We start from the raw sequence: 23,814 nt of genomic DNA on the forward strand, positions 1-23,814 counted from the left end.
TATTGCTGTTGTTCTCAAGAGAGCATTAAACACATAAGCAATCCAAAAGATGAAAGGCTAGGGAAGAATTGGAGAAACTTGTAACATTAACCCAACATCACTGCCCGAGGGAGATAATACTAATGGATAAAAACCTAAAGTGCAATCTCGACTTGGTCTAAACCTGCGTATTTACATGCAGAATCACTGAGACCAGAGCATGCTTGTTTGAGGGCAGTTATGGGCATGTAAAGGCTAACAACATTGTTAGTGATAAACAGCAGTGGGTTTATGAAACAGGAATACAGCTGACAACAACCTTTCTTGATACAATTAGATAATTAGTGGGGAAAAAGGAATGCAGTGGATAGACTGTCTCTAGACCATACATGGGCTTTTGACACAAAGCCATGCAAGATCTTATTAGGGAAATTAGATCAAATTGGTTTTAATACAAATCCTGTGAAATGAATCATGGATTAGATGACAGAGTGTAAACAGAAGGGTTAGAGACATTCTTTATCCTCCTGCAAAGGTGGTGTCCAAAAGGGCAGTGTTTTGGTTTTAAATATTCAATAGTGACCTGGAGGAAAATGTAAACGGAATAGTTCTCAAATCTACAGTTGACACAACTGAAAGATACTAGAGAAAAATCAGAGTAGAAAAAAGAAGAGCTAGGCTATAAAAGTGAGCATTATAACAGGCTTGGTAAAACATGCGGCAATTAGCAGTGTGTGCTTTAAATCTTTAAATACAATAGATACCGGATCTACTTTGGAACACGGAGAACCTCCAAATTTTGTGTTGTGCATAGCACGGTGGCAAAAGCAGCTTATGTTCAGAGAGGTCCCAGTAAGCCAGTGGCTATCAAATCATGTGAGCTGATGTGCAATCTGATGTCTGGCAAAGCTACTGCTCAGTTGGTCCATATGTCTGCCTGGCTGTGTGCTTTCCAGAGCACCTCTCCCCTGTAGTGCTGTGGCATCGCGCTGTGCGATTTGGGGCGCCTTGCTGCAAGAAAGACCCAGACAAGTTGGAACAAATCCAGAGAAGGGCCACAAAGATGCTAAAGGGATTAGAGGGAATGACCTATGATGATGAAAGGTGAAAAGAACGAAACATTTAGAACCTCTAAGCCTGTTACATGGGCACAGAAATAGTAACAGAGTTTCCTGTGCCAACACGGAGGAGACTTGGATCAAGTCTCTCTCCTTTTACGTTCCTATTAAGGTAACTAGAGCTGAGCAAAATGGCTGTTCATCACTTTGAACTCTGAAAAAAAACATTTAGTTGTTCTTCTTGAAGTTCAAGATGATGTATTTCATTGCCAGGGGACGCTCTTGAGCCTGTTTAAAAATCACCACGGGATCTCAATGAAATTTGCAGAAAGTCAGAGCTGGTGAGGCTTAACTCCGTGTGTGCTGCCCAGCAAAAATCAACTATGCAAGTTCTTACAAAGGCCAGAAAAAAAACCCACAAGCTCTGAAATGAATGGAGTCACCTTAGCGGTGATCTTCAGTCTGTCTTGTTGTAAACAACTTGTGCTGCTAAAGCATTTGTCCACCTCTAACCAGAACTCACTATGTATTACTCTCTCCTGGAAGGGAACAGGAGCATCCTCAGCTGTAAGGATGTAGGGGTATCCTACATCCGTAAGGATGTTTGTTGGTATCCTTGATTCACCATCTAGTAGTCACTGTTTGCCTACCTTGGGGGGAAGACTCGTTAATTAAGGTTGTAAGTTAAGTGAGTTGGCCCCAAGAGATTGATCTCCCCTCCTTTTTTCTTTTTTTTCTTCAGTGGAGGGAAATACCTCAGTGGGTCCTCTTGAGGCCCTCTGAATTTTGGGCTTTTTAAGAGGCAGGAACTGGGATTTGAACTCTGCTGACTGAACCTGACAGTACAGCTCACCTCCTTGTCATGCCTTTTTCATAGTGTTGTCCTCTGTTTGCCCTTAATATTACAACTCCAACTCCTTTTACTGTGGAGGTCCTCAGTGCAGAACAGTGTTTTATGGTGGTTTGCCTTCCATTTTGACCCTAATCTCAGGTTATTGTGCCCAACGATCTTCAGGTTTTTACTACAAATGCACTTTGCAAGCAGGGAAAGGTTCCAGAATCTGGCCAGCACAGCAGCCTTCAGCTTTGCTGTGAGATGCTAAGATCTGGTCTCAGCTAGCAAAGCTTCATCTTCCTCCACAGTCAGCTGGCATTACACCAGGAGATCTGCAATCTGTCTAGGTGCCCTGTGGGATTTAAGATGAATGCACCTGCAAAGTTATTCCTGTAACTGCTCCATGGCCTCTAGTCCAGTGTGACCCTCTGGTCAAAGCATGGGCATTCATCAACTCATCATGCTATCTCTGAGAGGGACCAAACTCTAGATTCTTCTCAAGTAACACCAGGCAAAGCAGCCAAGGAACGCGAGATGCCTGCTCCTACTCTCAAGGTCAACAGTCTTGCCAAAGAACAAACTCGGCTGATCGATTCCAGAGATAGGAGATGAGGTCAAATATCAAGGATGACACAGGGGAGGGAAAATTGGGATATACTTGGATCAAATGAGATCATAAGGCTGCAGGACGGTGAAGTTGCTGTATAACATGTACATTCATATCAACAGACACAGAGATGTGATATATATATACATGTGCGCTCCAGCTGTATCACAGAATGTTTTGTCCTTCCCCCTGATGGGTTTGACTTCTTGGCAGAAGGAATTGCCCCAGATAACAGGTAAATAGGCTGAAACTGAAATAGAAATAGAAATTACCCACATGACCATGGTATGGTAATTTTATACCAGCAGAGCTTCCAAGAAGAAAAGTCAAGCATCCCCAGTCAGTCAGAATTCTTTGGACATATCATCAGGAAAACATATTTATTTAGGTTTTCTTAAAAGCCTTTGACAAATTATCTTGCTGAAGGGAAAATTTAGCCTCTCAGGTTAATACCAGTATCAATTAAAAAGCGTCTGAGACAGAAGAGAAAGAGTAGACACACCCTACCCAGAAAAGAAAGAGAGGTCAATTTTCAGCAAGAGAAAGGTTAACACGAATCACCCACAAAGATTAGTGTTGTGGTGTTTGATCAATGTGTCAATGATCTGGGAAGTGGGTGAACAATGAGGCTCTGCAGATGACATCAAATTATCAAGGAAGACTGAAGAACTCCAGAGGATCCTAATAAAGCTGGGTGCATGGACAGCACAGTGGTAGATGAAACACAGTGTGTGAAACAACATTGCACACCAGAAGGCATTAATTTGATTTTTCATACATCTTAATGGATTCTAAATTAACTGTAGCAACATAGGAAAAGATCTGAGGATCGCAGTAAGTAAATTGCTGATATTCTCTGTTGAAGAAGTGGTAGCAGTTCAGATTTTAATTTAAAGAGGAAAAAAGCAAACAATGTAAGGACTTATATAATAGATAGGCTGAAAATAACATTGAAAATATGGTAATGTCAGGAAGTAATTGATGGCATGCCTTTGTCTTGACTACTGTCCAGACCTTTAGCTGGAGAAGTGATGGAGCAGTGCCAGTTTCATGCTGTTGAGGAGCTGGCTCATTGAACTCTGTTCTGGACTGAACAGAAATAGCCAGACTAGAGGAAGTTCAGAGATGGATGATGAAGCAGATAAGAGGTCTGCAAAAACTTCTGCGTGAAGAACAATTATATAGATAATGAAGAGCTGAATGAGGAGAACATGGAAAAAGTACATTTCCTGAGAAGGAGAGTCAGGAGATGTTCAGGGAGCCTGAAAGGCTGCAGATACAGCCTGGGCAAATAAAAGTGGGATTTTTGTTTGTTCATACACCGCACAAGTACTCCCTGGGACTCATTGCTGTAAGATGTCATAAAAATTAGCACTGTTCTGAAAAATAAGCCTGAACATTTATATCAAGAGTAAGAGTATCTGTGACTACAATAAATAAGAACTTGCAAATTTGGTAAAGATGCAGTCCTTTTCCCTATACTTAAGAGCATAACCATCTCTCTAAGAAGTGGGAATTTGAGAGAAGCATCTCCATTCACTAGTAAATAGAATAAAGATTAAGATTTAAGATTAAGCTGGAGGAAACTTTTGATCAGATTATTTTCTTTCTAGTTGCTAAGCTCATCTTTTAGTGATGATAGTGAAGCAGGGGGAAGGAATCCAACTTGAAACTTTAATTAAAGACATCTGAATTACAAATGAAAATCCAACCTGAGCAGGTCCTTCTTGCAGGGTCTGCTAGTGAACTTTTTGCTTAGACCCAGGGCAGCGCATCCTGAACTAAGCAAACATCTCTTTCACCTGGACTGCCACAGACAGGCTCATTTCTTTCTGCTGTCCCAGGAGTAGATTGTGCTCTGGGTAGATTGTGCCTCATTGGCACTGATGCCCGTTCTCAGCACTGCAGCCTGTGAACAGCCTGAAACCGTGATCTACGCAAAGAGCCTTGACTTTATTCTAATGTGAGTTTGTGGGGAGTAGGCGGGCTTTTCGTAGTTAATTGTACTGATATTCCTGAAGGAGAAGTACCTGGGGTGGGGGAGGGGTTGAACTGTCTGAGACATCTGGAGTTGGACTGAGGTGGGAAAAGGAGGGCTGGCTCTCTTTTGACCAACCTGGAGCTGGGTTTGGCCACGAGGCCACTGAGTGCCTTTGCTCTCTCCTTGCAGGCTGCTCGGCAGAATGGCCACGGAGGAGCGGCACCTCTCCTCCAGCTGTGGGTCCTTCATCAAGACCGAGCCCTCCAGCCCATCTTCTGGCATCGACGCCATCAGCCACCACAGCCCGAGTGGCTCCTCCGACGCTAGCGGTGGCTACGGCATCACCATGGGTGGCCACCCCAATGGCCTAGACTCGCCACCCATGTTCAATGGCACGGGGATTGGCAGTGGGTCCTGCCGTAAGCGTTATGATGACTGCGCCAGTGCCATCATGGAGGACTCTCCCACCAAGTGCGAGTACATGCTCAATGCAATCCCCAAGCGGCTGTGCCTCGTGTGCGGGGACATTGCTTCTGGGTACCACTACGGCGTGGCTTCCTGTGAGGCATGCAAAGCCTTCTTCAAGAGGACTATTCAAGGTATGGTGGGAAGGGAGGGAAATTGAGACATTTGCTCCATAGCAAAAAAGGGAGGTGGCGCCCCTAGACATTGCTGAGACTGCACTGTTTCCGTGTCATATAAAAGGGGGCAAGGAAGGGTGAATGTAATGCACCTAACCCTCTGTCCTTTTGCATGCTTCATCTCCCCTCCTGCCCAGCTCTCGTCCTTCCAAATCAACATGGACATGAAGTTAGGCTTTGTGGTGGTAGGAACCTTTGCCAAGTTCCTAGCCTGGCTGCTGCCAGATCTGGGCATCTGGCCTAGTGGACCTTCCTGCCTCTGCTAGTGGCACTGAGACCCTGATAACGTGGCTGCTTGTGGAGCGAGGCCTGGAAAGGAGATGCTTTGCACTCTAAGGGTGGTTTGAAGGCCTGTTTGAAGAGTGGATGGCCCTGCCTAGAGATGGCATCTCCCTAGAGATGTCTGCACCTTGAGGTGAAAGCTTCAGCATTATAGGAGTAGAGGGGTTCTCACTCTGTCCTGCCAGGCTTAATCTGTGGCCATGGACTCCATACAAACCTCACCACAAGGCTGGACAGGGCACTTGGATTAGAGTCAATTCTGTGTTCCTCCTTTTTAACCTCCACCAACCCTTTTCATTAAGGTGTAACTTCTCTGAAGATAAAAAATTTAGGCACTGAAGGACATAGAGATACCCAATTTTTGTCAGTCTTACTAAGAAATTCCTCAGGTGGTTTTGAAAACCTCAGCCCATGTATGTGTAGATGAATTGCAGTGCATTGCTCCTGCATGTACAATTCATATATGAGGTGTGTGGCTGTGTCCTGACTGCCAAAGGTAAGGTGCAGATGGGCACACAGGCAGGTATAACAGTATAGCCAAAAGTGGGAGTGCATCCAGACAAGCTCCAATATCTGTAGTTGCTCAGGTGTACTTACACAAGCAGGGTCTATGTGACCAAACATGCCTGGACATACAGATACTCCCTTTATTTCCTGCACTCTCTAACTGGAAAAATGACAGGATCATTCACCTTCCAGTAGGAAGTGTATTGAGTTTACCTAATCATGGTGGGGACAGAGTCTGGTGAGCAAGCAGCTGTGTGTGTACTTGGCTGTTGTCTGGGGTCAACCCACCACACCAGCACTTCCTTGTCTCCTGTGAAATGAAGGAAATGCGTATGTGGGGAGAGCACTAATTTTATTTTTGTTTATTAAATGGGCCTGATTACACTACTTCACTGGGGGTGTTCAGCTCTGGAGTGGACAGAGCAGTACAGGGTGCAGTTCATCCCAGGTCCCTGCAGAATTCACTATTTCTAGTTTAATGTATTAGATTCTAGATGTCTCACCTTACTATTATCCAGCTGTGGAAATAATCCGTCTGTATTACCCCGCTGACTCTTCCTCTTGTATTATGCTGTGTGGAAGGCGTCGCCATCTCTAGGATATTGGCCTGTTCCCTGGCAGCGTTTCTGTGATTTGTCATTGCTGAATTTTCTGTGATTGAATGTGAACTTTTACTTGGACTTCTGACTGTCGGCACTGACTCTGTCTCTCCTCTAGCACTTGGGCCTATTCCCAGTGTGTCTTTTTGCACAACCAGGTGCTAATGGAGGGACAGGGTAGTACTCTGAAGCAAAGCCCTAGGGGCTCCTTATATATGAAGAGACTGAAAAACTAACGCCTCATGGGAGTGACGCTGGAGCATCTCTGTGGCAGAGCAGAAGAGAGGCCTAACCTGGAGAGAGACAAAAATACCTAGGAACTTTTGAAGAGTTTTCAGAGAAAATAATAAAAAGAAAACTATGCAGGGTGGCAGTAACTGGAGGCTGTATCAGCCTGGGTGATATGTCAGCTGATTTAATCCCAAGAAGGGAGAGCACTTCCTTCCAACCCCCTCTATCCAGCACAGCCATATTTTCCCTGTGGTTCCCTAATTGATTGCCTGTTAACGTGTAACAGATGGGGGAAAGGAATAAGCAGAGATTTCTCTCACCCTGTCATCAGCTTGGGCTTGTGACTGAGGTACCAAAATGCTTTGATTCCCAAGAGCGAGAGGGTCGAGCATGCTGTGCCTGAGGGTGAGCAATTTCAGCTATGGAGCTGAAGGTTGAGCCCAGGGGAGTGGGCAGCAAACAGGGCTGCAGAGTTTGGCTGAGTCAAGAAAATGCACCATTCCCAGGGCTCTGCTGCAGTGCATGTGTTATACAAGCACAGCCCTGGGCATGCAGGGGAAAAGGGTTTAAGGATCATGTAAAAGAGATGGTGAGTGGCAAAAGCCTTTCCAAAAGGTGTTCATCCTGCAACTCTATTAGGTTCAGTAGATGTGTTAAGCATCTAACTGAAGAAGTAGGAAAATATCCATCCAGGCTGCGTAACATCAATATAGGGTGTGCAGAAAGCATACAGGTGTGTATGTTGTACAATTGCATTTCCCGCTAGTATCAAAAAACTTGCCCTGATTCTGATATCTGGGAATGCCGTTGGCTCAATAGTTTGATCACAGAGGTGGAGCTATGATCCCAGGATTTCCCAGGTGCTCAGGAGATGCAGTAGGCAAATTCGTCATCAGGCTTTTGTGGTCTTGGACCAGCCACTTTAATTCTTTCTGCTTGAGTATTGAAAGATGAAAAACTAATGACTTTTATGACAGTACTTAATCTGGTGGCCCTATGTTTGGTAACTTTATTGAGTAATAGGTGTGCATGCTGCTATAAAATGGCTCTAAATCTGTCCTGGATGATTAGACTCCTGCAGCCGTATCTAGATACCTCTGATCATGAAGCAGAGCTTCATGCTAAGGTCCCCCTCCAACTACCCCCTCCCCTGCTACAAATGACCCCCAGTCTGCCTATTGTTTTTTTAACTGCATTAACTCATGTAAAACCTGCATGTCTTGAGGCAGCAGGGTCTTGCAATAGCCTCTCTGCTCCCCCTGCTGCTGCCACAGCAGTGCAAAGAACAGACACCCAAGCTGCAGAGAGCTTCTTTGAGCCTGACAGCTCTGCAGCTCACTTTCCCCCTTAGCCAGGTGAGGCCAGGCTATCCTGGACAACAGGAGGGCTGTTGCTTTTCAAGTGATGGAGAGAAGATAGGCTGAAAGGCATCCTGGACATGGCTGGTTATCTCTGAGGTCACTACCTCTCTGTGGGAGTTTTCCATCAGAAAACTTTCTTTTCAAAAGAAAACAGAATTTTTACCAAGTTAGATTTCCCCAAGGAAAATTTTGATAATAGGAATAAAAAAGAAGTCAGGAAAATCCAAACCATTGATTTGCTTCAAGCTCAACTGGAGTGGTTGGTTTTGCGGAACTAAGCCAGGATCACACAACACATCCTACCTGTCCCACAGGTTATGGGGTGGGTCACACCTGTGACCTCTCCCATGTTGTGTTACATGACCCAGGGAAAGGATCAAGGCCTGGAAACCTGTGTGTCATTTCCACTTTGCAGCACTGGCAATGCTTGACGTAGGCAAAAAACCTGAGACGAGATGACAGCACACGCCACTGGGCTACAGGCCTTTCTCTCTGAACATGTTATTTTGAACCCCAGGGCTGGACTGCCCACACTTTGAGGCAGAGTCAGAAATTCTGAACTGACTTGAAGCATTTTCAGTCAGCTAGGCTGTCTGACAAAATTTTAATCCTATTTGTCTATCATTGTATTGGTTTGTGGGAACTGTGCTTTGGGTGCCCATTATATTCTACCAGCAGTCTGCATTTACCTCTGTGATGCAAGTGTCCTCCATAAAAACATGTGCCATGGGCATCACCTGACTTTGTGAATATTGCGGAAGGTGCAATTTAGTGAAGATAGGAGAGAATCTGAGTTTCGGGCATGTTGAAGTGTTCTGCTATTGGTGCTTAAGAGAGATCTCATTCAAAATCAAGGTGTTCATATTAGTTGAATGTAATGGAATGGGTCTGTTACATGAAAGATAATGTGGTTTGGATGTTTCTGAATTAAAACTTTTTGAATTTCTATTCCATGTAAATCCATGAATTTCTATTCCATGTAAATCCAAATTTACAACAAAAGCAAATGCTGGATTACTTATGAGATACAAATTCTTAATCTAACTCTATTCCTTCTTTTAATAGTTTGCTCAGTAGATACAGCATTATATATCAATCAAATATATTGTCATTATCTTTTGTTCACCAGTCGTTACAACTGGTAGGTAGTTTTGCCTATTCTGAATATTAACTAATAACAGTGCTGTATAACCATATGAGTCCTTTATTATTCAACATATTCATGACTATGACTTCCCTTCATCTATTTTTCATCTTCAAATAGTGAAAATTAAGGCTATTTCTAAAATGACCCATTAATATAAAATAAAAGCTTAAACCTCAGCAAAGTAAATCTGAATTAAGATTTCCCTCTCTGATCTTTGTAAATCAACTCATTGTGTGCTTGGAATTCATACCCATAAGGTGATATAGCAGGACTTGCAAGGAGCAATACTGGGGAGAACTGGCTATTGGAGAGTCAGAGAGAAGAGACACATTTACCATCATCTTCTGAATAGGCAGGTAATCACAGAATCACAGGTTGGAAGGGACCTCAGGGATCATCTAATCCAACCTTTCTAGGAAGACCACAGCCTAGACAAGACGGCCCAGCACCCTGTTCAGCCGAATCTTAAGTGTCCAACGCGGCCGAGTCAACCACTTCCCTGGGGAGATTATTCCAATGGTTGACTGTCCTCAAAGTGAAGAATTTTCCTCTGGTGTCCAATTGGAATCTCCCCAACTTGTGTCCATTCCCCCTTGTCCTCTCCATGTGACTCTGTGTAAAAAGGGAGTCTCCATCTTCTTTGTAGCTACCCCTTAAGTACTGGTACATGGTGATGAGGTCCCCTTTAAGCCTCCTTTTCTCAAGGCTGAACAAACCCAGCTCTCCCAGCCTATCCTCATATGGCAGGCTTCCCAGTCCTTTGATCACCTTGGTGGCCCTTCTCTGGACCCCTTCCAGCCTGTCCACATCCGTTTTGTATAGCAGGGACCAGAACTGTACCCAGTACTCCAGGTGTGGCCTGACAAGCGCTGAGTAGAGTGGGATAATGACTTCTTTATCTCTGCTGGCGATGACCTTTTTGATGCAACCCAGCACCCTGTTGGCCTTCTTGGCCGCAGCAGCACACTGTTCACTCATGTTGAGCTTCTGTCCACCAGGACCCCCAGGTCCCTTTCCACAGAGCCGCTCTCCAAGCCAGGTGGATCCCAGTCTGTACTGCACTCCTGGATTATGTTTTCCCAGGTACATGACCTTACATGTATTAAGCAAAGTGCCTGCATCTTTGGATTCCCTGCTTGAGTCTTGCAAGCTTCAAACTCAGTGAGTGTAGCAATACAACTGCTGTGCTGGGATGCCTTTACACCAATAAGGGGCTTAAAACGTGGATAATGCAGCTCAGAGGACTTGTAGGGATTTATAATAGGCTTGTAACAAAATCCATAGTCTTCTAGGGTTTCCTGGTTGTCATTATGGTGGTTAGAGTGGCTCCTGGAAGGGAGGAAAAATTGAGAGAGTTTGCTTATTTTCCTGAGCAGAACAACATTACCATCCACAGGATCAGCAAAGGGCCTGTGAGATGCAGAAAGGAGTTTTTTTTGTCCCTACCGTAGCAGCCATGGCAGCCAGGCACTGTCCTATCCTTCTGTCCTTCTCAGCAACATGCCTGGTACTTCTCAGGTGGGAGTTCACAGCCAAAAACCAGATGTTCTGAGCCTGGATCTGGTGCCTGAGTGCTGCTTGCTATTCCCAGCTCTAGCACTTGGAATCAGAAACCCATGTCCAGTGCAGCTCAACTCTATTAGTCTTGTGTTTTCTTTTTACCTCCATCCATCTGTACAGGGAACTCTGTGCAGAAGGATCTTTTCTGTGGAACTTCAGTACAGTATTTCTGTGTCAAAAACCTATAGACAAACTTGCTGCCAGTAGGTAGCCCCGGGGCCCATCTCCTGCATCCTCATGCAAGCAGGAGGCTGATTTGAGTGACATTCCGCAAAATGTCCAAGTCCTCTTTCCTGGAGCAGGAGCCAGGCGTGCCACCCTGAGGAGGCCAACAGTGCTGGTGCTACACCTATAGCTACCCCCTTTTCCTCTCATAGCATCAAGAGTCCTGAAGCCTTGGTCCTCAGATTTCTGTTTTTCTTACAGTCTAAGCTGCATGAAGTAAAATTTTCATTAATCCAAGCACTAGGGCTTCTCTCTACTGCTTTTCAAAAGTCTCATTTTCCTGCAGGCGATAAACACGTGTACTAGGCTGGGGAGTTTTGGTGTTTTTGTTTTGGTGGTTTGGGGGCTTTTTGGTGGGTTTTTGAGTTGGTTTGGGGTTTGGTTTTTTTTTTTTGTTTTCCAAAAATAGGAGCCTCTACTGATGCTTGTATTTACTCAGGCACCTAAAGCAGGTACGTGTCCCTGGAAGCATAGGACAGCCCTGCTGAAAATCATGTCACATATTCAAGTGCCTAAATACAGATTTACAGGTCCAATATTTGAATCCCTTTCATTGAAAACTGCTTTAAAAATAGCCCCTCTCACCTCATGCAGATCATTGGAGAGATTTTCTTCTCTCCTCATACCAGGAGTCAAGCTATGATGCCTCAGTTAGAAGGGTTAATTTAAGCAGAAGGTAATAGAGAATCCACTCCATGCATATTATCAGTGTACCCAGTCCTGGTGCAGGAGGTCAGACTGGTGCCTGCTGAGGGCAGAGGAACTGCTGGTCTGGCACTGCACTTGCTGAGAGCCTTTTTACAGTTTTCAGGTCCCTTTTCACTGAGGCACCCAAATGATCTGTGTACCTTCAGAATCAGAGATAAAAGAGATTCAGGACAAAAGCTTGTGGGTACTGAAAGTGTCATGAGAGCTAGTGACTTATTGAAAAGTCAGGTTGCTTTCCTCTGCAGACTGTCCCACTCATGCAGAATAGCTGTACCATGGAGGCATTATACTAACTGCCTGATAGGACCTTCCTATCAGTATTTTGCAAGCAGTTCTTGTAGAACAAACAAACAAGCAAAAAACAAACCCCAAAAAACCCCAACCAACCAACCAACAACAAAAAAACCACCATGGGGTCAGTGTAATAATTGTTACAAAAATTGGGATAAAAGGAAACAAATGCATGAGCTGAGGTGCCTATGAGATGGATTTCCCTGGGCATTCCCGCTCTCAGCTGTCTGGCCCCAGGGGACTGGCAGAGGGTGGCACCACACCGTTGGTCACAACTGCAGCATGTTGTGTCAAATCACTAGGGTGAGAGACATGATTTGAATGAATGGAATTTGGAACTTAATAGCAGATACGTCTGAATCTGTGTTTTTCCCTGAAATTCAGGAAAAGCTGCAGTCATGTGGTCCTCTGAGTCACACAAAGAAAGAGAAGAGAGGTCTGTGTGCAGCAGGGCAGAGCAGGACAGACTATGCAAGGAAGGGAGGGGAGAGGGAAAGTATGGTGAAAAGAATGAAGAAGAAACCAGAAGAAAAGGAGACATGGTGGGGTTTCTTCAGAAAACAGAAGCTGAAAATGTTTTAGCTTTAAAGACTTTCTTGGATACTTCTATGTAATCTTTCCTGAGTTTCCAAATAGAAAGGCTTTATAGAAAAGCAGGATCAGTAAGTGGGGAGCAGCTTGTGCTCTCAGTGCTGTACTAATTCTGAGCTCAACTTCCCTGAGGAGGCCTGTCCGTAACCTAAGCAGGAGCTGGGTGGGACCTCACTGTGCTCCCCGAGCTCAGGGAGGCACTCTCCTCTTCCCAGTCCCTCCCCTTCCAGACAGCTATGGTGATTATGGGGTCTCTTCAATGACCAAGCTCTGGTGTGCAATTTTGAGGTGCTCCTACTATGTGTACACTGGAAATTATGTTCCAAACTGTTTAACAGTCAAAGGTTTAATTTTACAGAAAACAGGGTAATTTTTGCAGTTCTCCAGCATAAAAAACATGATCTATCACTTTAAGAGTCCTTGGCTGTTTCTCAGCATCTCTCATCTGAAGACTTTAAAGTGCAGTTAAACCTTAATGAATCAAGACTCACAATCTCCCCAGAAGGTAGATTTGGTGCTCATTTCATTTTGCAGATGAGCAAACTAGGACACAAAGAGGAAGTGATTTGCCCTCCAAGGCCATATATGAAGGCTTAGAACAAATCCAAACTCTGATGTGGCCACACCACTTGATTTTTTTAAGCCATTTTTTAAGTAAATCTTGTGCCATAGCATCAGTGAGGTCCTAGCAGTTTTTTCAAAACAAATGTAAGTATTGTCTAAGTCAAGGAAATCTCTTTTAATAAGCAATGGTTTAAAGCAAGGCCTTGATTATCACATTTTCTGCCCTTTCCTTCTGGATTACATAATGTACAGTGGATGACACACAGAGACTTGACTCAAATTTTATACTTGCATACGGACTTGTCCATGTGCACCCTTGTGTGCTCTTCTGCAGGGCCTTGCAGCACCCCCAGCTGCTGCAGAGAAGGGGAAACTGTCTGAGCCCCCTGTGCCGGCAGCCGGGCTGGTGATGTGACTGCCAGCCACTGGGAGGCTGCTGGAATTTCGATGAGTTAATCTCATCACTTTATCACAGGGCACTTACAGAAATTACAGGGAGCTGTGAGCAGCTCACTGTGCTGGCAGCCAGCCCCAGGACCCATAAAAGAAATTGAGACAAAAAAAAAAAGTCAGAGAACTTTGTTAAAGTTTTGGAGACGATAGTTTTTCTTGGATGAGTTCTGCTTGAGTAATGCTGATTATGCCTTCCCTGGTGATGTTCCTGTTTCTTGTAGTAATGGCAGGTATTGCCCCAGCTGTAGCTCTTGATCAATGCAGCACAAAGCATGTTTTGGGGCCTGGTATAGAACTCCATTTACTTTGGCAGTGTTGTCTTGTGTGAAGAGGGTACAGTGGGCCTCATTACTAGCATTTGCGCCTGTAGAGAGGGCTGTAAGACACAGCTGCTTGTGCTTTCTTCCTTTAGACTTGGCACAGTGTGTGGAAGGGGCACATGACCCTGTGTTCAATGTGAAGGCAATAAGGCGTGCGGAACAGGATATCTCACCAGTGCTGGGTGTATTTTTTCACCCATGCCTACCAGCAAACCACATGGCTGCTGGACTACATGGTGGCCACTGATTTGCCGTGCAGGAAGGGGAGCTTGCCCAGTGTCCACTCTCCTCTGGCTCTGCCCCTTTAACGGTCATGATCCCAGTACAGAAGTGCCTTTGAGAACTGCTTATTCCACAGTAACCAGTGCCTACCCTGACACTATCACATCTAGTTGTGATGCAGGTTTTGTAGACCATTTCCAGTACTTTGCTTGTCAAGACATCTGTGGGCTGGAGGCATGGGAAATCTGGAGGATCTGCTTGACACAGTGTAGAGGGAATTTGAGCTGCCAGATGAGGGCTGTCACTGCCTTCCGCTGCTATAAGGGCTCAGTGCCCTTGGTGTAGTGTCTCTGTGTTAGGGGGTAAATTTTTGGCCTTGGGACCATGAAACATGAATCTTACATCTCTCGAGAACTCTGCTCCTGGCTTTGCTGAGAAAGGTAGGCATTGAAACTAAGGCAAACCCTTCCAAAGTGAGACTGTGTTTGAGTTTTATCCCAGGTTTGTTCCTGATGTGTTCCTTCCTGTGTGGGGCACAGCAAGTGTCTGATCCTCTGTATTCATGGGTCTGTAATGTGCTGGAGCTCTGTGTCTAGAGCAGGAGTTTGTTTATTACCTTGAGATCAAGCATGAATCTCAATTTCCAGTTCTCTGAGAACCTTGATACATTGCTGGCTATTGAAATTCAGATGCTGCACGATGACGAAATACAGTCTGAATGGAAGCAACTTGTGCAGCACACTCTGCTCCTGCAGACAAACTGCATTTTGGGGGCAGATGAACAACGGTGAGGAATGGGTGGCTGGGCTAGAGCTTAGGGGCAAGTTGCAAGTCTTGTGACAAAACGAGAGGCAAGAGGTAGAAGGTTTCTAACTAGCAGGCAGATCACCTCTAGGCTTTGGCAGTTGCGTGCTCCTGGGGTTTCACCCAGCATGGGCCAAACATAGTGAGGTAAGTCAAATGGTGTTTTCTTCCTTTTGAATCTTTGCTCTATCTTTCCATTCAGATTCCCAATGGGCTTTCCAACTGCTTAGTTAGCCCCAAGATCTAATCACCGCCCCCAGAGATTGGTATGTATCAGGTTGTTGGTCTTTATTTAGAGGAAGGAAGGGTCTTGCACAAGAACATAGAAATCCATCGCAGAAGTAAGAACAAAAATCAAGTCCTCTCCCAGTGCTACTAAATTGTACATCTACATCTAATCTGATGGTATACGAGGTCCGTACTTTGTGTTCTCTCAGCTCTTACCTATACTCCTCTGTACAGCTCTGATTGAACTCTTGGATCCCAATTTCCTACGCTAAGCCATCAAAACAATTTTTCCATTCTTCTGAACTGACCATAGAGCTTAGAAATCCTTTTCAGAACTGTCTGATTTGCCCACTAGCTAGACTGCCTTAAATGTATTGTCATTGTCAATGCATTACTGTCAGGCTTAGATTTCCAGTCATGCTCCACAGCAAACATTGACTAGCCCTCTTCAGAAAATTCACCTGTAAAGTGAATGGCAGGATGGAGACAGCCATTTCTGTTTGTTGTCTTCTAGGTCTAAATAATTGTTGCTTTACACTGTGGTCCAGCATAATTCCACTTACATCCTCATATCAGACCCTCATATCTATGTTTCAGTTACATTCTTGGCTTATGATAAAATATGATGTGACTAGAAATAAATTTGGGATGCTTATTCCCCTGTTTTGTCTTGGAGGCGGTGTTGTGAGGTGATCATAAACGAAAGGGAATGAGGAAAGAAATACTGATGCTCTGTGCAGAGGGTTGAGAGGCAGGTGCACAAGGACAAATAAAGTAAAACTGGAAAGATTTGCATACAGAGCTCGTGGTCATTTTATAGGACAACTTATCCATCTTTCTCAATCCAGACCTACCGCTTCCCTGCTACTGTAGTATGCCAGCTGGCAGGAGGAAGCAAAGGAGGAGGTGCCATTGCTGAGCTCCCTGTTCTCCCAAGCAAGGCAAGAAAGGACAAGTGACATCCATCCCACAGACATGGAGCAAGACTGGCATTAAGAGGAATGGTGCTCATGTCTGAACTGCTCCCACTCTCAGCCCTGGACTGCAGGGAATAGGCCAGGATATAAGGGATGCAGCACAAGGGATGATGACATGCCTGGAGGACACATTGTGCCTGAAAGCCCAGCAATGCAGTCAGCCCTTTGGATGGACAGGTTTCTCCCAATACTTAGGGCACTATTGCTTTTTTCCGAAATGTGTTCTAATAAGTAGTGCCGGGCTCTCTAAGAGCTAGCATACGGCATATACAGACTGACGGTGGTGGGAATATCTGGGCACTACAGCCTGTCCCTGGATCAGTGGGTAGAACATGGTTCCTGCATGACCATCTCTGTGTTTGATTGCAGGCAATATTGAATACAGCTGCCCGGCCACCAATGAATGTGAGATCACGAAACGGAGGCGCAAGTCCTGTCAGGCCTGTCGCTTCATGAAATGCCTCAAAGTGGGGATGCTAAAAGAAGGTAAGACAGAGTCAGACTGAGAATTGTTCTTTGTCCCAACAGCACCTGGGACTCCAGGTCTTGCAGGATCTCCTAGGCTTAACTACACACTTGCCTTCTCTGTCTTTCCAAAGGTATCTTTTTACAGGCTTTGTAAAAGGGTCAGGATGGGTAGTGACCAAGAGGGTGGTTCTAGTCAGCACCCTCGTGCTAGGATATTACTTCTAGCACTTGCAGACTTGACAAATAACAGGAAACTGGCTGTGCCAGACTGTTTTCTTTCCCAAAGGAATCCCAGGCTGGAGGGTGTTCCTCTTCTTGCCACCCAAGTCATTTTGCGGTGTCCGGGGAGGAGAGGCTCCTGCATGATCATGACTGGGTTGGCTGGACTTCGTAAGGGAAGGATCAAATTGATGCAGAGCTATGGCACAGTGTGCAATGAAGGTCTGCCCATATTCCCACTTAGGAGACTTTCTGAAGTTGGTGGGTAGCACAGGTTTGTCTGGGAGCTGTGGTTCCCCTGCCCTGCATGCTGAAACTGCATTGTGCTCAGCCTATTGATCTGTTCTGCACTCTCTGAGCTGTGTTCAGCTTCTCTCTTGTGCTGCTTTTCCTCCCCCCACCCCTGTCCCCAATCCTTGTCCATTCAAGGTGAACCACAGGGAATTCAGCGGCAATTAAACACATTCTTATGGATTGACTTTAAAGCTTTGTTTCCCTTGGGTCCCTCTGGGAGAGGCAGTGAGGGGAGGAGGGGGAACGAAGCAGAAGTGTTGCATGTAATCCTCTGCATTGCTGTACCTGGCAGAGCATGGTCCCCTCAGTTTAACCACAAGGAACAGCAGCTGGCTGTGGTCTGCACAAGTCCTGAATGCTGGAGCCAAGATGCCAGCATGCAGCTTGCTTCCAGGTCATACCATCATAGCAGCTGGTGATGAATTGTACAATGTCACTTGAGCATGAATTGCTTTGCACTAGGGCTCTCTCATTTCTTGAGAGGCAAGTTGATGGCAGTCAGTGTTGTTAAGAATGTAGATTAGATGTTAAACCCTTTTCTGTTATTTGATGGATGTGTAGTTTCTGTGTTTAAATACCTTCCTGCTAGAGCACACCAGTTACCAAGGGGAAGAGGTGCAGACTTGTGTAGTCTGGCCCTTCCTGACCGAGGTATAGAGGTGGTAGACTTGGAGGACCCTGATCCACTGCTGAAAGGGAGGCACCTACTTTTGGAGTTAGAGAGGGACCACTGGAAACCTGCTTCTCTGCATGTGGTAGTTCGGGTAAGGGGATATATCCCCTTACCAACATGCCAATCTACGCTAGCGGCATTGGCTGTAGTGGGAGTGCAGATTGGTAATGCGCTCTAGCCTGCTCATATCAATACCATAAAACAACATTAAAAGCCTGATGTGGCTCCAGTCACTCTGCAAAGCAGTAGGATGGGTCCAAGCTTGCTGGCTGCCTGTGTCTGTACTGCCCTGCATCCAAGCAGTTGAGCCAATCAGTGCTGGCATCTCAGGCAGCAGAGTCACAGAGGCTGGGGCTGGTGACTGTGTGGCCAGGGCATCCTTGGTTTCCAATTCTGGGAGTTCAGCACAGCTCAGAGCAGGGTCCTGTGAAGGGTTTTGTGGCTTAGCCTCCAGGTTGTATGAAAACAGTTCACTGCTTCCAGACCGGAGTTAGGCTGGAAAGCAATGTAGGTTCACTCACACAATACTATGCCTGAACTCCTGAACCCCATAGGATACGACTCATGGCAATCTGAAATTTGACTCTAAGGCTGCTTTTGCGCTGAAGTGTATTTAGTTATTCATACAGGCATTGATTTGGCATCATTAAAGCCACTGGGGAAGGGTGATTTGCTATTGATGTTAATGTATCTGTGATCCTGCCCATAATATTTAGAGCTGTGGAATATACAGTATAAAGATTTATTGATATCAATGGGATGCAAGAACACATGATAATATCCAGAGGAACAGAGGAGACTACAGTAGCAATCTCTAAATAGGACTCCTGCGTCCTAACACAAAGTGGTCCAGTGATGTTGGGCAGGCATCTTTTTTCCTCTCTGTTTTGCTGTTTCCCAAGCTGAGAAATAAGGGTCATACTGCTTTGCTTTGCAAAAGGATTGTGAGGACCAGCTAGTTAACTTTATGTGAAGCCTGGTGGAAGCACTAAGTATTAGTATACAGAATTCAATCAATACACATCTTTAAAAGCAAAATCCAAAAAGGGAGAAAAATTGTTTTACAGTCTTTCTTCTCAACAGAGCCAGGAGTTTCTGGAAAGAACAAATCCATAATTGTTTGACTTGCTCAAAAATGCAGAATTGACAAGGGATTTTGGATTAGAAAAGGTTCATTGGTCTTTTCCATCTCTGATCTGTCATCCTATTAGCTCATCCATCCCTCTTCTCTGCCAGGGCAGGAGTGTTCCCAGCTGTACATTTCTAGTAGTTTAACTGGTTTTAAAAAATCCCTGGTGTCTTGGTTTCCCCAGAAAGCCTATTCTGCAGTTTCCAAGCACTCATTGGGACAAGATGTGTCTTGATACTTAATACTATGATATTTTTCCTTTCAATAGTTCCCCTTCCTACTTTGCTTCGGTGTGCCTCTCTCTTCTTCCTTGGGTTCATCCCTGGGAGAAGGTTGCTAAGCCAGGTTCTTTCTCCTGCTTGATTACCAGGAGTTTGGGTGAAAATGGTCTTGTGGTTAAAGGCAAGATCTAGAAACCAGTTCTTCTCTTGACAGGTTTCTCCTTGATGTCCTTGGCACTGGACTGGTAACTTAGTGGGGACATTTCTGGGTAAAGAAACCATCCTTTCTCTGAAGAAAGGGTATCATATTCCATTAGTACCTAATTAAGGCCTTAATGAGTTCTTCTCATTAAGGGAGGAAAGATTCTCCTGGTTCTTGTTGTCATACATGATGTACATACCACCTCCTGCCTGCTGGGCATGTGGTGTGCGAGCCTGTCCTTCAGGTAGAAGGCACCAGTATTCAAAGATGGCAAAACCAGGTAAGTATGACTTCAAGCTTCTGCCTTATGCTTGAAATGCTCATCTTGATGCTTCAGGAGACCCTTAGGCCCTCCCCTTGGGGAGTGCATATGAGGGTCACCAGGCATCATCTCTCCTCACTACATGGGCTGCAGCTAGGCAAACAGCTGTGAATGTAGCCCTGTACGATCTGGGGAGACTACCCCTAACAGAGAAGTGCAATGCCGAGTGAATGAGGATCAGGGCAGGAAGAGAGATGATGGAGCAATCAATAGGTGTCTCAGATATCCAGGTCACTTTCTTTAAGAGAGCTCCGATCAATGCACTGCAACGAGGGAACTGCACGGACACCAGAACTTTGCTGTCTCAGGTTCTCCTGGTGTGACGCTGCAGGGCAGGCGAGACTCACTGGGGAAAGCAGCAGGCGGAAAGCTCTGCCCACAGAGCCCAACTGGCTCAGATGTCTGAAGTGTTGGCCTGTCTGGCTGCCTGTCTCTCATTTTCCCCTTCCATCTGGAGTGCGCCCCCAGAGAGCATTAATTAGCCCCTCACTAGCAGGCTCAGATAGGAAGCTGCTGAATCTGGAGTCCAGGATTCCAGCAGACTCCAGTCCCAGTACCCCTGGAGAGAGGCACTGTCCCCAGAAAACCTGCACTCTGCTGCTCTTGGCCTTGCTGAAGCACCAGCCTGCAGGCAGCAGGAGATGGGGCATCTTCACAGCTTGATCCAGCAGAAGTGCGTGCCCCGCTGCTCTGCCAAAATCAGGTAAACCTGAGTAACCTGTGGTACTGCTGTCTCCAAATGGAAAATGTGCTATCTACACATGTGCCAGGCCAGTGGGGATGGCCAGTGAAGGGAAAGCATGCTCTGCAACTTGCAGAGATGCATTGTTCAGAGCTGGGCATCCCTGTCTTTGGCCACCCCATTGCCTCTCTTTGCTCCCAGCACTGTCTCTTTTGTGTACACAGTGACCAAACTACCTCTCTAACTCTGGGCCCTATAAAGTAGATCTAGATCTTGCTGGCTGTCTAGAATGATGGATAGATAAATTTCAGTGGTTTGGAAGGTCTCTCTTTAAACCTCAGTATACCTTTTCAGTTTTGGGGAGAATATACCCTTGCCATTCATGCTGTAGCCACCCATGGCCTTTCTGTTCTATAGCAATTTATTTGTCTTCAAAGAATAGATGTAGTTTCAGATGACACATGGCTTGTGTAAGTGGGCTCAGAGTTTGTATGTGGGCTGGTTAAACATGACCTCATAGCCTTGCCCTCCACAACTCTGCTGTTTCTCTCTAGTCACAGTCCTGTGTGTCACCTTGCAGAACGGCACCGTGACAAGGACAGTGATGTCAGTCCTCCTCTGTGTGTCAGCGTGGTGCGTTGACCTTGGCTGGCCACCAGGTGCCCACCAAGTTGCTCTCTCACTCCCCCTCCTCAGCAGGACAGGGGGAGAAAATATGATGAAAAAGCTCGTGGGTCAAGATAACAACAGGGAGATAACTCAGCAATTATTGTCATGGGCAAAACTCAACTTGGGGAAAATTAATTTAATATATTGCCTGTTAATAAGATAGCAGGATATTGAGAAATAAAGATAAGACTAAAAACATCTTCCTCCACTTCTGCTTCTTCCCAGGCTCAACTCATTCATGACGTCTACCTCCTCCCCCTCAAGCAGCTCATGTGAATAGGGACTGGGGGTTTGTGATCAGTTCATAACACTTCATCTATGCTACTCTTTTCTCCTCATGCTGTTCCCCTGCTCCATCATGGGATCCCTCCCATGGGATGTAGTCTTTCATGAACTCCTCCAACGTGAGTCCTTCCCATAGACTGCAGTTCTTCAAGATCTGCTCCAGCATGGGTTCTTTCCATAGGATATAGTCCTTCAGGAACAAACTGCTCCAGTGTGGGTCCCACATGGGCCACAGTTCCTGCCACAAAACCTGCTCCTGCATGGGCTCCCCTCCAAGGGCCACAGCTTCTACCAGGAGCCTGCTCTGGCATGATCTCTCCACAGGCTGCTGCTTCATTCAAGGCACATCTGCCTGCTTCAGTGTGGGGTACTCCATGGGCTGTAGGGCAGATATCTGCACTACTGTGGTCCTCCATGGGCTGCAGGAGGACAACTTGCTTCACCATGTTCTTCTCCATGGGCTGCAGGGGAATCTCTGCTATGGTGCCTGGAGCACCTCCTCCCCTCCTTCTTCTCTGACCTTGGTGTCTGCAGGGCTGTTTCTCTTGCATTTTCTCACTCCTCTCTCACAGCTGCTGTGCAGCATTTTTTACCTTTTCTTGAATATGTTATCACAGAGGCACCACCAGTGTTGCTGATGGACTCAGCTTTGGCCAGCGGTGGGTCTAATTTGGAGCCGCCTGGAGCTGGCTCTGTCTGACATCAGGACAACTTCCGGCGTCTTCTCACAGAAGCCACCTCAGCAGCCCCCTGCTATCAAAACCTTGCCATGTAAACCCAGTACAGCCAGTTCATTAAAAGGAAATGTTCTGAGGTCATGGGAAGAATCATAGAATCAATAAGGTAGGAAAAGACCTCTAGGATCATCAAGTCCAACCATCAACCCAACACTACTGTGTCTCCTAAACCATGCCCTGAAGTGCCACGTCTACCCGTCTTTTAAATACCTCCAGGGATGGCGACTCTATCACCTCTCTGGGCAGCCTCTTCCAATGGCTGACCACTCTCTCAGTAAAGAAATTCTTCCTAATACCCAATATACACCTCCCCTGATGCAGCTTGAAGCCATTTCCTCTTGTTCTATCGCTAGTGACCTGGGAGAAGAGACCAACACCCACCTCACTACAACCTCCTTTCAGGTAGTTGTAGAGAGCAATAAGGTCTCCCCTCAGCCTCCTCTTCTCCAGACTAAACAACCCCAGCTCCCTCAACCTCTCCTCATAAGACTTGCTCTCCAGAACCTTCACCATCTTTGCTGCCCTTTTCTGGACATGCTCCAACAACTCGATGTCCTTCTCATACTGAGGGGCCCAAAAATGAGCACAATATTCAAGGTGTGGCCTCACCAGTTCCGAGTACAGGGGCACGGTCACATCCCTACTCCTGCTGGCCACACTATTGCTGATACAAGCCAAGATGCCGTTGGCCTTCTTGGCCACCAGGGCACACTGCTGGCTTATGTTCAGCCGGCTGTCAGCCAGCACCCCCAGGTCCTTCTCTGCCAGGCAGCTCTCCAGCCACTCTTCCCCAAGCCTGTAGCATTGTATGGGGTTGTTGTGACCAAAGTTCAGGACCCAGCACTTGGCCTTGTTAAACCTCATACAATTGGCCTCGACCTATTGATCCAGCCTGTTCAGGTCCCTCTGTAGGGCCTTCCTACCCTTGAATAGATCAACACTCCCACCCAACTTGGTGTCATGTGCAAACTTACTGAGGATGCACTCATCCAGATCATTGATAAAGATATTAAACAAGACTGGCGCAACACTGAGCCGTGGGGACCCCTACTCATGACTGGCTGCCAACTGGATTTAGCCCCATTCACCGCAACTCTCTGGGCTCAGCCATCCAGACAGGTTTTACCCATCGAAGGGTACACCCGTCCAAGCCACGAGCTGCCAGCTTCTCTAGGAGGATACTGTAGGAGACAGTATCAAAGGCTTTACTAAAGTCCAGGTAGACAACATCCACAGCCTTTCCCTCATCCACTAGGCGGGTCACCTGGTCATAGAAAATCAGGTTGGTCAGGCAGGACCTGCCTTTCATGAAGCCATGCTGGCTAGGCCTGATCCCCTGGTTGTCCTGTACATGCCTGGTGAGCACACTCAAGATGAACCTCTCCATAACCTTCCCCGGTACTGAGGTCAAGCTGACAGGCCTGTAGTTTCCTGGATCCTCCTTCCGGCCCTTCTTGTAGATGGGCGTCACATCAGCAAGCCTCCAGTCATCTGGGACCTCCCCTGTTAACCAGGACTGCTGGTAAATGGAGAGTGGCTTCGCAAGCTCTTCTGCCAGCTCCCTTGGTACTCTGGGGTGGATCCCATCTGGCCCCATAGACTTGTGCATGTCCAGGTGGAGCAGCAGGTGGTGAACTGCTTCCTCCTGGATTATGGGGGGTTTATTCTGTGATCCATCCCTGCCTTCCAGCTCAGGGGGCTGAGTACCCTGGGGATAAGAGGTGAGGTGCAAGGAGACATCA

General features: G+C 46.2%; 1 protein-coding gene across 1 annotated transcript in view; it reads left to right on the forward strand.

Moving 5' to 3' along the window:
* The window catches only part of ESRRB (estrogen related receptor beta), a 135,518-nt gene that overhangs the window by 84,959 nt on the left and 26,745 nt on the right, over positions 1-23,814 (forward strand). The window contains exons 2-3 of the mRNA XM_075103564.1: positions 4,650-5,059; positions 16,541-16,657. Of these exons, the coding sequence (XP_074959665.1) occupies positions 4,650-5,059; positions 16,541-16,657 (527 nt within the window). The remainder of the gene's footprint in view (positions 1-4,649; positions 5,060-16,540; positions 16,658-23,814) is intronic.

This window comes from Phalacrocorax aristotelis, chromosome 9 (assembly GCF_949628215.1).
Source record: "Phalacrocorax aristotelis chromosome 9, bGulAri2.1, whole genome shotgun sequence".
In the NCBI taxonomy this organism is placed as follows: domain Eukaryota; kingdom Metazoa; phylum Chordata; class Aves; order Suliformes; family Phalacrocoracidae; genus Phalacrocorax; species Phalacrocorax aristotelis.